A 13864-nucleotide genomic window follows, 5' to 3' on the forward strand; every position below is an offset into this window, starting at 1 on the left:
GCCTTTGGCTGTCCTGGAATGCTGGGAGTTGTAGTTTTGAAACAACTTGAGGAAGCCTGCTTGGGATAGACTGTTCTAGCAGAAGAGCCCTTGTTCAGCCTTCTCTCTTCTGACTGAAGACCTTTCTGTTGTCTCAGCAACCTTTGTAATTGGGGGGTCTGCACATGGGAGGTACACAGCATGGCTCTCCATAGTACATACTTAGAGGATGCCTATTTGGGTTATGATACCCTATTGCAGGGCGTAAGGTGGTAAAGGGGATGGTATGGTCCTTTCTCAATAAGAGTCTAGTGCAACCAACCAGGGTGCCTCCAGCTGTTGCAAAACTATAACCCCCAGCATGCCCGGAGAGCCTTAGGCTAGATTTTCCCAACCAGTGTGCCTCCAGCTGTTGCAAAACTACAACCCCCAGCATGCCCGGACACCCTTAGGCCAGTGTTTCCCAATCAGGATGCCTCCAGCTGTTGCAAAACTCCAACTCCCAGCATTCCCGGACAACCTTAGGCCAGTGTTTTCAAACCAGTGTGCCTCCAGCTGTTGCACAACTATAGCTCCCAGAATGCATGGAGAGCCTTAGGCTAGTGTTTCCCAACCAGTGTGCCTCCAGCTGTTGCAAACTACAACTCCCGCCATGCCCAGACAGCCATAGGCCAGTGTTTCCATACCAGTGTGCCTCCAGCTGTTGCGCAACTATAACTCCCAGAATTCATGGAGAGCCTTAGGCTAGTGTTTCCCAACCAGTGTGCCTCCAGCTGTTGCAAAACTACAACTCCCAGCATGCCCGGACAGCCAACGGCTGTCCGGGCATGCTGGGAGTTGTAGTTTTGCAACAGCTGGAGGTCCTCTGGTTGGGAAACACTGGTATAGGTGATGGTGCAACATTCCGGGAGTTGGAGGATTGGTTGGATAAATACCGGCCGTTATATTAAAAATACCGGCTGTGCTGGTAAAATACTGGCCAGGTGGCAACCCTTGGCTCCATACAGGAGACAGCGCTCGGATCCCCCGCAATCTAAAACTTGCGGATAGGGAATATATTTTTTTTTCCATGAGATATCTCCTTTAACATGCTTCCAACTGTTAAAAAACTACAACTCCCAGCAAAAGGCTATCGGGGAATGCTGGGAGTTGTAGTTTTAAAACAGCTGGAGGCACCCTGTTTGGGAAACACTGTTCTGGCAGAAGGGCCCTTGTTCAGCCTTCTCTCTTCTGACTGAAGACCTTCCTGTGGTCTCAGCAACCTCCTTTGTAATTTTGGGGGTCTGCACCCCCCCAAGTGAGGTACAGGCTTCACAGCTTGGCTCTCCATAGTACATACTTAGAGGATGCCTATTTGGGGTAGGATACCCTATTGCAGGGCGTAAGGTGGTAAAAGCAGTGGCATGGTCCTGGCTGCAGAGAGACGCTCACTCTTCCTCTGGCCGGGGCCTCTTGATGAATGTGCAGGGGCCTCATCCTTCCACTGTTCTAAGCGTGGTGCTTGATTTATCGGGGCATATGTGACATAATCACTCCTCGCAACGCAATTTACACACAACATGCGCCAATTTTAAAAGTGATTTTCCTATGATTTTTGGACGGGACTGCAGGCGTACTATCATGGTAGAAATGTTATATTATATTATGATGCGTTACAATTTGCCATTGGCTACATAGGCCAAGTCTTAGTGACGGGTTCCCTTTAAATAATGGGGACGGAGTAACAGACTCTGCTGTGTACGAGTCAAAATCGAAACTCCTCTGGCCATAAGTTGTGGAGGCGTCAGCTTGGGGCCCTTATACACAGACTGACGGGAGGCAGCAAAGACGCTAATCAGCCAGATCCATTACAAGTCAATCATATGGCCGTTGGCTGTCCGGGTATGCTGGGAGTTGTAGTTCCAGACGGTCAGGTGGCTCTGCAGTTGTTGCTGAACTACAACTCCCAACATGCCAGAACCGCCAAGTGGCTCTGTAGCTATTGTACAGTTACAACTCCCAGCATGCACAGACAGCCAAGTGGCTCTCCAGCTGCTGCAAAACTACAACTCCCAGCATGCCCGGACCACCAAGTGGCTCTGCAGCTGTTGCAAAACTACAACTCCCAGCATACCCGGACCCCCAGTTGGCTCTCGAGGTGTTGAAAAATGACAATTCCCCGGCATTCTGGGAGTTGCAGTTTTGCAACATCTGGAGGCACACTGGTTGGGAAACACTGGCCTAAGGCTGTCCGGGCATGCTGGGAGTTGTAGTTTTGCAACAGGCGGAGGCACACTGGTTGGGAAACACTGGTTAGTATAAACATGATGTTTCCTTTTCCTGACAGCAAGCAGAGATCCTGAAAACTATAAAATGTATTAACCTAAAGAATTCAAATTTCTCCTAGAAAAATTAAATGCATACCGTGCGCCAAAATATCATTTAAGGTCCCTTTCACACACTATGGGGGAGATTTATCAAAAACTGTGGAGAGGAAAAGTGGTGCAGTTGCCCATAGCAACCAATCAGATCGCTGCTTTCATTTTTTTCCCCAGGCCATTTTAAAAATGAAAGTAGCGATCTGATTGGTTGCTATGGGCAACTGGGCAACTTTTCCTCTGGACAGGTTTTGATAAATCTCCCCTTATATTCCTGCATTCTGACACCCGTTATTCAGCAATAACGGGTCATGAAAAAATGGATGAAATAACGAAATACAACGGATGATAACTGATGACCAATTCTGACGGTATTTTATGTCCGTTATTTTTTTTCCATGTGACTTCCTGGTTGTGATGCTGTACTGAGCATGCTCAGTAGCAATAACGGATCATAACGGAACATAAAAATAACGGACAAAAGCGGATGTCATTTAGGAATATCCGTCACCCATAGACTTCAACGTTACATTTTTTAACGTCCGTTATTTCATCGTTATATTTGACGGAACAAAAAATGAGTGCATGCGCCGGTATTTGCACCGTCAAAAATAACGGACGTTAGTCACAGCGGGACATAACCGGTGCTGAAGGATGTTCAAAAGAGCCCATGGGATTTTTTAATGGCCGTTTTATGGACTTTATGACGGGAGTTTTTGCAGGAACATAAAGGTAGTGTGAAAAGGGGCCTAAGACTCCACTTGGAAAAGGGGGCTTGGCCCAGGTGTCCGCGAAATGCGCAAAATTCGCCTTTTTAATCTTACAACGACTACTCTCCAGAACCCAGAATAAGATATGTAAAAAAAGTGAAGAAAATCCTCGCGGACCATCCCTGAGATCACTCCTGGAGAATAGACGGACGCTGCGAGAACATCTCGGGTTTCGTATCTTGTAGATAGCGAGATGAAAAGCCGCCGGTAAGATGGAGGGGGAGGGGGGGGGGGGGGGGGTCGGATTTCACATAATATCGAAACTCGTCTTAAGAGAGAGAACGCTTCCCACAGAACCTTCTTTAATTCTTTATGGAGCAGCCATTGCTTTGTCACATTAAGAATCACTGCCGAGGCCGAGATCGGAGGATGACTTCATACTTGGCTGCCATCATGGCCGCCTGCCAGCAATATCTCTGCGGCCGCTCCCCAGCATCTTCTCTGTGCGGCTTCTGACCGTATAATACCGGACCCTCCGAGCCTGTGTACGAGGGAGGCGTACATAGGCTGAAAACACACGCTGCGCTTTTGTTAAAAAAAATATTAAAATACCAGACAACATGGCGGGCTCTTTTTTTTTTTTTTTTTTTTACATTTTTTTTTTTTTTTTTTACATTTTTTTTTTTACCCTTTAGTGAAGTTTTTTTTAGACTCCTCGCTAGTCTTCCATCTCATCAGAAGAAAAGAAAAATATATATATTATATATATATATATATATATATATATATATATATATATATATATATATCACCTATCCGCAAGTTTTCGATTGCGGGGGATCCGAGCGCCGGGGGCCCCTGCTATCTCCTGTATGGAGCCTAGGGTTGCCACCTGGCCGGTATTTTACCAGCACAGCCGGTATTTTTTATATAACGGCCGGTATTTATCCAACCAATCCTCCAACTACCGGAATGTTGCGCCATAACCTATACCAGTGTTTCCCAACCAGAGGGCCTCCAGCTGTTGCAAAACTACAACTCCCAGCATGCCCGGACAGCCGTTGGCTGTCCGGGCATGCTGGGAGTTGTAGTTTTGCAACAGCTGGAGGCACCCCTGGTTGGGAAACACTGACCTATACTATATACTAGTATATAGTCCAACATGTAGTTTTCATTTGAGGCAGCTGCTGAGCCACAGGCTGAATCAGGGCATGCTGGGAGTTGAAGTTTCGCAACATCTGGAGGGCCACAGTTTGACACCACTGTACTAGAGAGATAAATATCTTCCTCCTTGCTAAGAGGATTTCCAAACATCGGGAACAATCTCCCTAGTGCAAATAACTAGTCAAGATGTAGAACTTCAACTTCAACTCCCAACATGACAGACTATTTGCTTCCTTATATCTATAGTGCACCCTCGGAAGGAGCAGCAGCATGGAGGACATTATAGAGCAGAACTGAGCAGTTAAAGCTGGGCATTTATCCCTGTGGAGATATAACACTTATTAGAGCTTTCAGCTACAGACTCCAAAGACTTCTATAAGCAGCTGTAACCTGATCCCTCAGTGAGCTAATCCATCTGGATTAATCCTGAGTGTATTTCTATCTGGATTTCTGCTCTTTGTGATCTTCTAAAACAGTGGTGTCAAACTGTGGCCCTCCAGATGTTGCAAAACTTAAACTCCCAGCATGCCCGGAAGATAACTATCTTCCTCTTGCCAAGAGGATTTTCAAACGTTGGGAACCCCTGATGATTATTTTTACATTTCTAGACTATTTAACCATCAATCTAAAAATTCAGAATAAATTCCGATAATCCGGAACCCACTTTATAGTGAATCAATATGCAAATTAAGCAGCATATTTCAGATTGTCTGTCATCTGATAGGCCACAAACTGTTCAGATCTGATAAGTGGTGAAATAAAGGTCTCAGATGATCAGATTAGTGCCCTGGGCCGGTGGGGAACCTGGATTCTCATCTAGAACCTTAGTTTTAAACTCTTTTTTATTTATTTTCAGGATCTCTGCAAAAAACAAGAACTTGGATTAAAGGGGTACTCCCGTGGAAACCTTTTTTTTTTTAAATCAACTGGTGCCAGAAAGTTAAAGAGATTTGTAAATCACTTGTATTAAAAAATCTTAATCCTTCCAGTACTTTTTAGGGGCTGTATATTAAAGAGAAATCAAAAAAAGAAATGCATTTCCTCTGATGTCATCATGACCACAGTGCTCTCTGCTGACCTCTGCTGTCCATTTTAGGAACTGTCCAGAGCTGGAGAAAATCCCCATAGCAAACATATGCTGCTCTGGACAGTTCATAAAATGGACAGCAGAGGTCAGCAGAGAGCACTGTGGTCATGACATCAGAGGAAATGCATTTCTTTTTCGGATTTCTCTTTAGTATACAGCCCCTAAAAAGTACTGGAAGGATTAAGATTTTTTAATACAGGTGATTTACAAATCTGTTTAACTTTCTGGCACCAGTTGATTTAAAAAAAGAAAAAAAGTTTTCCACGGGAGTACCCCTTTAAAGGATTTATCCAGGAATAGAAAACAGAGCTAATTTCTTTCACAACAGCACCACATCTGTCCCCAGGTTGGGTGTAGTATTACAACTAGGCTTCATTCACTTCAATGGAACTGAGCTGCAGAACCACACCTAACTTGGAGACAGACGGGGAGCGTTTTTATTTTATTTTTTTTTTCAAGAAATTTGCTCAGTTTTTCTACTCCTGGATAACCCCTTTAAATGCTACAATGCTCTGATCTATCTTCCTTTTATTAATGGGACCCCCAGGATCTGCCATCCAAGAGCCCATTGTTCTCGCCCTGATGTCAGTTTCCATACAGAACATATTAAGTCACGGATAACCGAATTTGTGAAAAACCTCAAATTACACAAAACTTTTTGATATAGAAATGAAAACCAATTACATTCGAACTTTTTTTTTTTTTTAACCTCCTCCAAACTTTTATAGCTTATTTTTCCCTGGTGGAGAAATTGTTGTTTTTGGCTTCCACCTTTAAAGAGCATCGAGTCTAAAGCAAATCTTGCAATGTAACCTGCGACGGCGGCGGAAAAATTACAGCGCACGGAAAGATTAATCAAAAATGAATTCTTCCGTAGAAGTCTAAAAAAAAAAAAAACATGGAGGCAGAAAGTTCTAAATTCAGTCAAAAATCCCCCATAATTTGATTAAGGCCACTCCAGGGAAGTGAGAGGTGGAAGGTTTATTATTACCTCTGCACATCTGTTATAAGGAGAACCCCGCCCGCCTCCGCCGCCCCCCCCCCCCCCCGCTACTAATCTCTCGGTTTTGGGGTATTACATTTGTTTGCCTTTTAGGGAGATCAATGGGATGATGGATGATGATGATTATCTCGGGTTGTTTTTGGATCAGAGAAGGGTTCGGTTTCAGAAATACAACATTTTAGGATTTAAGGTTTTAAGACCTGAACGTTTCGGATTGAATTTCCTCATCAGGAACTAAGATCTTGAAACAAAAGGGAAAGAATTAAGAGAATGAGCACCAGGTCCTGTCTGAGCCTCGGATATCCTCCCCTGTGTAGGGTATTAAGGGTCATTTTGGGATAACAAAACAAAACAAAAAAAAAATCTCATTTGCCTAAAAAGGTTATGTCCCCCCCATAAAGCCCCCATAAGAGAAAATGTTGGTCAAAGGGCCCTGAATGATGGGCGCTAGTGAAAGCATCAAGTCATGCCGCCTCTCTAGTGCCACCTAATGGAGGCTGCTTAAAGGAAAAATACCTCCAATAGGTGGTACTAGAACAGTGGTGTCAAACTGTGGCCCTTCAGATGTTGCAAAACTTCAACTCCTAACATGGAAGACTATTTGCTCCCCTATATCTCTATAGCGCACAAGGAGCAGTAGCATGGAGGACATTATAGAGCAGAACTGGGCAGTGTTAGCTGTGAATTTAGCCCTGTGGAGGTATAACACCTATTAGAGCTTTCACCTGCTTTTCTGTGTGACTCTTAACTTGTGTTACTCAAACCCCCGTCCCCTCCCACCTCTGTTCTCTGAAGACTTCTATAGGCAGCTGTAACCAGATCCCTCAGTGAGCTAATCAATCTGGATTAATATTGAGAGGATTTCCAGCTGCATTTCTGCTCCTTATGATCTTTTAAAGAAGTGGTCTCAAACTGTGGACCTCTAGATGTTGCAAAACTTCAACTCCCAGCATGCCCGGACAGCCAAGGGCTGAGGAGAATATATAAAGTCTGTACTCCACCCTGAAGATGGAATCGGAGGAGCATTCACACTTCATGTATATACATCTATATAAAAAAAATGTGAGTGTACCTGGTGAGAGACCCGGTTGCTTTCCACGATAAAAAATCTGGAAGATCCAAAAAGTGTCCGGCCTTCTCCCAGCATTCCTCACCTAAATTCTTGAAAGAACAGAAAAAGACAAAATCAGCCCAAAGCAATAGTCACTTCCCTTCCTCTACTTTAAATTAATCAATAGGTTAATCAGAGAAAGCTCCTCCCACAATAAAGAGTGTGTAAAATGAAGGCTGAGGGCTCATGGGAAGGATGTTTATAGCAGAAAAGAAAATATTTAACAAAAGTGTTTGCTTAGGAGCTGCTGGTTGTCAGCTCTGAAGAGAATCAATCTCCTTCACCCTCTGGCAGCTAAAAATCAGTCCCTCTCCCTACAGAAGAATTCTTCTCAACTATACTGCTGAGGTTCTGCTCCTATCCTGACAAGCAGAGAGCTATTTCTATTGGCTACAATGCAGTAAGCAGAGGACCGGTCTTTGAAGATAGTGAATGAGAATATGTGTCCTCCAGCACTCACCTCATTAGATGGATGGGACAGTGACTGAGCATGTGTGTCCTCCAGCACTCACCTCATTAGATGGATGGGACAGTGACTGAGCAAGTGTGTCCTCCAGCACTCAGCTAATTAGATGGATGGGGACAGTGACTGAGCATGTGTGTCCTCCAGCACTCAGCTCATTAGATGGATGGGACAGTGACTGAGCATGTGTGTCCTCCAGCACTCAGATAATTAGATGGATGGGGACAGTGACTGAGCATGTGTGTGTCCTCCAGCACTCAGCTAATTAGATGGATGGGACAGTGCCTGAGCATGTGTGTCCTCCAGCACTCGGCAAATTAGGTAGACGGGGGAGTGCCTGAGCACGTGTGTCCTCCAGCACTCAGCTCATTAGATGGATGGAAGAATGACTGAGCATGTGTGTCCTCCAGCACTCAGCTCATTAGATGGATGGGACAATGACTGAGCATGTGTGTCCTCTAGCACTCAGCTCATTAGATGGATGGGGACAGTGACTGAGCATGTGTGTCCTCCAGCACTCAGATAATTAGATGGATGGGGACTATGACTGAGCATGTGTGTCCTCCAGCACTCCCCTCATTAGATGGATTGGGACAGTGACTGAGCTTATGTGTCCTCCAGCACTCTGCAAATTAGATGGACGGGGGAGTGCCTGAGCATGTGTGTCCTCCAGCACTCAGCTCATTAGATGGATGGGACAGTGACTGAGCATGTGTGTCCTCCAGCACTCAGATAATTAGATGGATGGAGACAATGACTGAGCATGTGTGTCCTCCAGCACTCAGCTTATTAGATGAATGGGGACAATGACTGAGCATGTGTGTCCTCCAGCACTCAGCTTATTAAATGGATGGGGACAGTGACTGAGCATGTGTGTCCTCCAGCACTCAGATAATTAGATGGATGGGGACAGTGACTGAGCATGTGTGTCCTCCAGCACTCGGCAAATTAGGTAGAAGGGGGAGTGCCTGAGCACGTGTGTCCTCCAGCACTCAGCTCATTAGATGGATGGGGACAGTGACTGAGCCTGTGTGTCCTCCAGCACTCACCTCATTAGATGGATGGGACAATGACTGAGCATGTGTGTCCTCCAGCATTCAGCTCATTAGATGGATGGGGACTGTGACTGAGCATGTGTGTCCTCCAGCACTCAGCTCATTAGATGGATGGGGACAGTGACTGAGCATGTGTGTCCTCCAGCACTCAGCTCATTAGATGGATGGGGACTGTGACTGAGCATGTGTGTCCTCCAGCACTCAGCTCATTAGATGGATGGGACAGTGACTGAGCATGTGTGTCCTCCAGCACTCAGCTCATTAGATGGATGGGACAGTTACTGAGCATGTGTGTCCTCCAGCACTCAGCTCATTAGATGGATGGGACAATGACTGAGCATGTGTGTCCTCCAGCACTCAGCTTATTAGATGGATGGGACAATGACTGAGCATGTGTGTCCTCCAGCATTCAGCTCATTAGATGGATGTGGACAATGACTGAGCATGTGTGTCCTCCAGCACTCAGCTCATTATATGGATGGGGACAATGACTGAGCATGTGTGTCCTCCAGCACTTGGCTCATTAAGTTGACTTGCACATTGCCCCAGACTGTGTGAATGGCACTGATGCTATATTATGTAAGGGTGCTTTCACACTACGTTTGTAGTGTACGGTTGCTGGATCCGGTTGGAAGGGGCGAAAACTGTCCGCTCCCGTATCCCAGCCGGATCCAGCCCGAACCCCATTCACTTCAATGAGCCGACCGGAGTCAAACGATGACTCCGGTTGTCTCATTTTTTCCCCGTATACAGTTTTCTGACCGGACCTAAAACCGTGGTAAACCACGGTTCTAGGTCCGGTCAGAAAACCGTATTCGGAGGCATAAACTGGATCCTCTATATCAGTGGTCTTCAACCTGCGGACCTCCAGATGTTGCAAAACTACAATTCCCAGCATGGGAGTTGTAGTTTTGAAACATCTGGAGGTCCGCAGGTTGAAGACCACTGCTCTACATTATTCTCTAATAATAGCTTATGGTGCACTATATAAGCAAAAATAAATAAATAAATATATATATATATATATATATATATATATATATATATATATAATACATACATATATTTACGCAGTGCTTCTTTAAGTAACATGGATAGCTATGGAGGAGTCATGTGACCAGAGTTCGGGTTAAGCCGGGGGGAGAAGTAATAAGCAGCCGTCAATATTCTGTTCTATATCATCATCATCGGAGCTGTCATGTGAGATGATGGAGTGAGTGTCCGCTAGTTATGTCTCTGTGAGATAATAAGACATTATCAGCTGAGCTGCTGCGCCGCCTCTTCTCCTTTGTCTCCGGGATCCGTTCCCACATTACACGGGGGCGATAACGGGGATGGACTTCGCAGCGTCCTATAGATAATCGGCGCAGCCAACATATTAATTGTGAGGTCTCTCTGTTCCTGTGCCAGCCCCGGCTATCAGAGATGTGGGGGGAGGGGGGGAACCCCGGCTGGAGCGCAGCAGATGGGCCGGACATTTGATTTCCACAGACCAGATTTTATGTCGCCACAGAACGTATCCGGAAAATGGATCTGAATGATATTATCATTAAAAGTGATATATTCCTCCTGTGTCCGCTCTAAGAGCCGTAATATTTATTATATACGTGGGAAAGAACCTCCAGCGCCTCCGCAACATTGGCCGCGAGTCCGTCAGCCGCCCCCTTCTGTGCAATTCATTCATGGGAAAGCTGGGTGACGAGAATAGCGTCATGTGACCATAAGGAATGCCACCCAGCTTTTCTAGATACCTGAATGTCAAATTTAGGCTGTCTAGTCTAATTTTGCACAGTCTAGGTATTACAGTTGGGCAAAAAAGTATTTAGTCAGCCACCAATTGTGCCTGTTCTCCCCCTTATAAAGATGAGAGGCTGTAATTATCATCATAGGTTATAACCTCAACTATGAGAGACAGAATGAGAAAAAAAATCCATGAAATCAGATTTTTAAAGAATTTATTTGCAAATTATGGTGGAAAATAAGTATTTGGTCAGTAACAAAAGTTCATCTCAATACTTTGTTATATCCCCTTTGTTGGCAATGACAGAGGTCACATTCCTCCATGCAGATCTCCTCTAAAGCAGTGATGTTTTGGGGCTGTCACTGGGCAACACAGACTTTCAACTCCCTCCAAAGGTTTTCTATGGGGTTGAGATCTGGAGACTGGCTAGGCCACTCCAGGACCTTGAAATGCTTCTTACCAAGCCACTCCTTCATTGCCTGGACAGTGTGTTTGGGATCATTGTCATGCTGAAAGACCCAGCCATGTTACATCTTCAATGCTCCTACTGATGGAAGGAGGTTTTCACTCAAAATCTCAGGATACATGGCCCCATTCATTCTTTCCTTTACACGGATCAGTCATCCTGGTCCCTTAGTAGAAAAATGGCCCCAAAGCATGATGTTTCCACCCCCATGCTTCCCAGTAGGTATGATGTTCTTTGGATGCAACTCAGCATTCTTTCTCCTCCAAACACGAGGAGTTTTAAAGTTTTAAAAAAGTTCTACTTTGGTTTCATCAGACCATATGACATCCTCCCAATCCTCTTCTGGATCATCCAAATGCTCACTAGCAAACTTCAGACGGGCCCGGACATGTACTGGCTGGCTTAAAGGGGAACTCCGGCGGAAACAAATGGAAAACAAATGTTTTCAAATCAACTGGTGCCAGAAAGTTAAACAGATTTGTAAATGACTTCTATAAAAAAAAATCTGAAGCCTTCCAGTACTTATCAGCTGCTGTATAATACAGAGAAATTTGTGAAGTTATTTCCAGTCTGACCACAGTGCTCTCTGCTGACACTCTTTTTATTATAAAAATACAAAACTTATCCAATACAACAAAAAACAAGCTTAACCAGCTATAATATAAATCAAAAACAAAACCCTGCCTAACCGGCCAGCCCAGCTTTACAAAGCAAAAAGAAAACAAACAAACAAAAACACACTGACACACATACCAAAAATGAACATAAAAACAGCACAACTTGGCTTAAACATAAACATAAAATTAGCACTACCTGGCTGTAACTCAAACCATCCATACTCGGGGGGGGGTAAAAAATAAAAAAAAATAAAAAAAAAAATAAATAATAATTATAAAAATAAAGAAATAAATAAATAAAAATAAACAGCACAACTTGGCTTAAACATAAACATAAAATTAGCACTACCTGGCTGTGACTCAAAACCATCCATACTCGGGAAACAAAACAAAAGGGGAAAATAAATAAATAAAAAATATAAAAATTAAAAATCTAAATAAATAAACAAAAACACATAACACAACAACTGGTCCGACTGCCATAACTATAATATGAGACAATATAAAACGATGTAGATACAAAACCAAATAGATACAAAATCACTAATAGAAATTAATAAATTATAGTATATAAACATAAATATATGCACCCTATTTACAGAAACCTACAAAAAAAAAAACAAAAAAAAAAAAACAGGAAATCCATACACTCGAACTGTGCCCTCACCCACACCACCCCTCCTGCACATGGGTCAGAGTCCATACCGTTCCTCTACAGTTTACAAAGTTCTGTCCTTAACTGACCCATGTCAGGTCCCCCAAAAACACGAAAACACACCACCACCCACAAATACACCCTCCCCACCTAGCACTCCACCCAACCAACTTATACACAAACTTATACATACTAACTAACAGACACTGAACCACAACCCACTTTAGGCCCAAGTTTGGTCGCCTGTAAGCCCTTCATGCCATATCAGCTTAAAACAAAACAAAAAAGCTAGCGTGCACATGCATTAGCCCACCACCAGAAAGAAGGATGGCAGACTTGATACACCAAAATAATTTTTAACTCTTTTCCTAACTCCCCCTACAATTCTCCCTAATTCTATCCCTCCATTAAAGCTAACCCTACTCTCACCCTATCTCTATCCCTATCACACTTCCCCTATCCAAAATAAAGGTACTCTACCCAAAAGATCTAGTACCTAGGGCACATCAAAAGAAAACCCTCTCCACAGGAGAGAAGCCCTACTGGTACCAAGACTGCCATACTCCAAAGACCTGATCTTCCCGAGGTCACCGGTGATATTCCTACAGACCTCCACCTCGGAGAGGATTTTCTGCTGGGTCGACACTAAACACCGTGCATTCCACGTGTAGTACCTAACCACTAAACTAACTAAGAATAAAGTGCCCCGGTCTCGGCCACCCAGTGTCCTGAATGCCCCATAAGCCCACTCTGGATAGGTAAGGCCGGCAAGTTGACTCCAGCCGATGGAAGCGCCCACCCGGTTGTAAACCCTTATATTAAAGGGACAATGAAGCAGGAAATGGTCCATGCTTTCCAGCGTGTCCCCACACTCTTCTCGGGGACACCCCCGGTCATCAGAGCTCCTACACTTCAGGTTGTCCCTTACATATAGCTTCCCCTGAAAGCAGCGCCAGGCCAAGTCCCAAAACTTCTGGGGGATCCTTTTCATGTTTAAAAGGTACAACCCCACCCTCAGATCCCGACCTGGGCAGTCCCTGAGTGCCAGAGGCCTCTGGAAGTGGGTCAACAGAACCCGTTTGTCAAGGAACTGCCTTGACTGGGTCCTGATCTCCCACACTCCCAGACCCCACCGACGTATCGCCTTCAGAGTCGGGGTAGCGTAAGCCGGAAGATATCCATGGGGCGTACGGAGGTCCTTCACTTGCCCTCCTGTCTCCCATTCCTGGAAGAAAGGCCGAAACCATTCCCTGCAGGAGAGTACCCACGGAGGAGCCCTCTCTGACCAGAGGTTTGAGATGTTAGCTTTTAAAAAGGTGTTTGTTAAGAACACCACAGGGTTTACCATAGATAAACCCCCTAGTCTCCTCGTGCGGTACGTAACCTCCCTCTTGACTAGGTTCATCCTGTTCCCCCATAACAGTTGAAAAAACAGGCTGTAGATCCTAGTGTAGTA

The 13864-nt window shown here is 44.7% G+C and overlaps 1 protein-coding gene across 5 annotated transcripts in view; it reads right to left on the reverse strand.

Moving 5' to 3' along the window:
- The window catches only part of FGGY (FGGY carbohydrate kinase domain containing), a 207520-nt gene that overhangs the window by 154559 nt on the left and 39097 nt on the right, over positions 1 to 13864 (reverse strand). For all 5 annotated transcript variants that reach the window (XM_056532944.1, XM_056532945.1, XM_056532948.1 and 2 more), the window contains exon 5: positions 7373 to 7461. In XM_056532944.1, coding sequence (XP_056388919.1) covers positions 7373 to 7461 — 89 coding nt within the window. The remainder of the gene's footprint in view (positions 1 to 7372; positions 7462 to 13864) is intronic.

Source organism: Hyla sarda, chromosome 7, assembly GCF_029499605.1.
Source record: "Hyla sarda isolate aHylSar1 chromosome 7, aHylSar1.hap1, whole genome shotgun sequence".
NCBI classification, from domain to species: Eukaryota; Metazoa; Chordata; class Amphibia; order Anura; family Hylidae; genus Hyla; species Hyla sarda.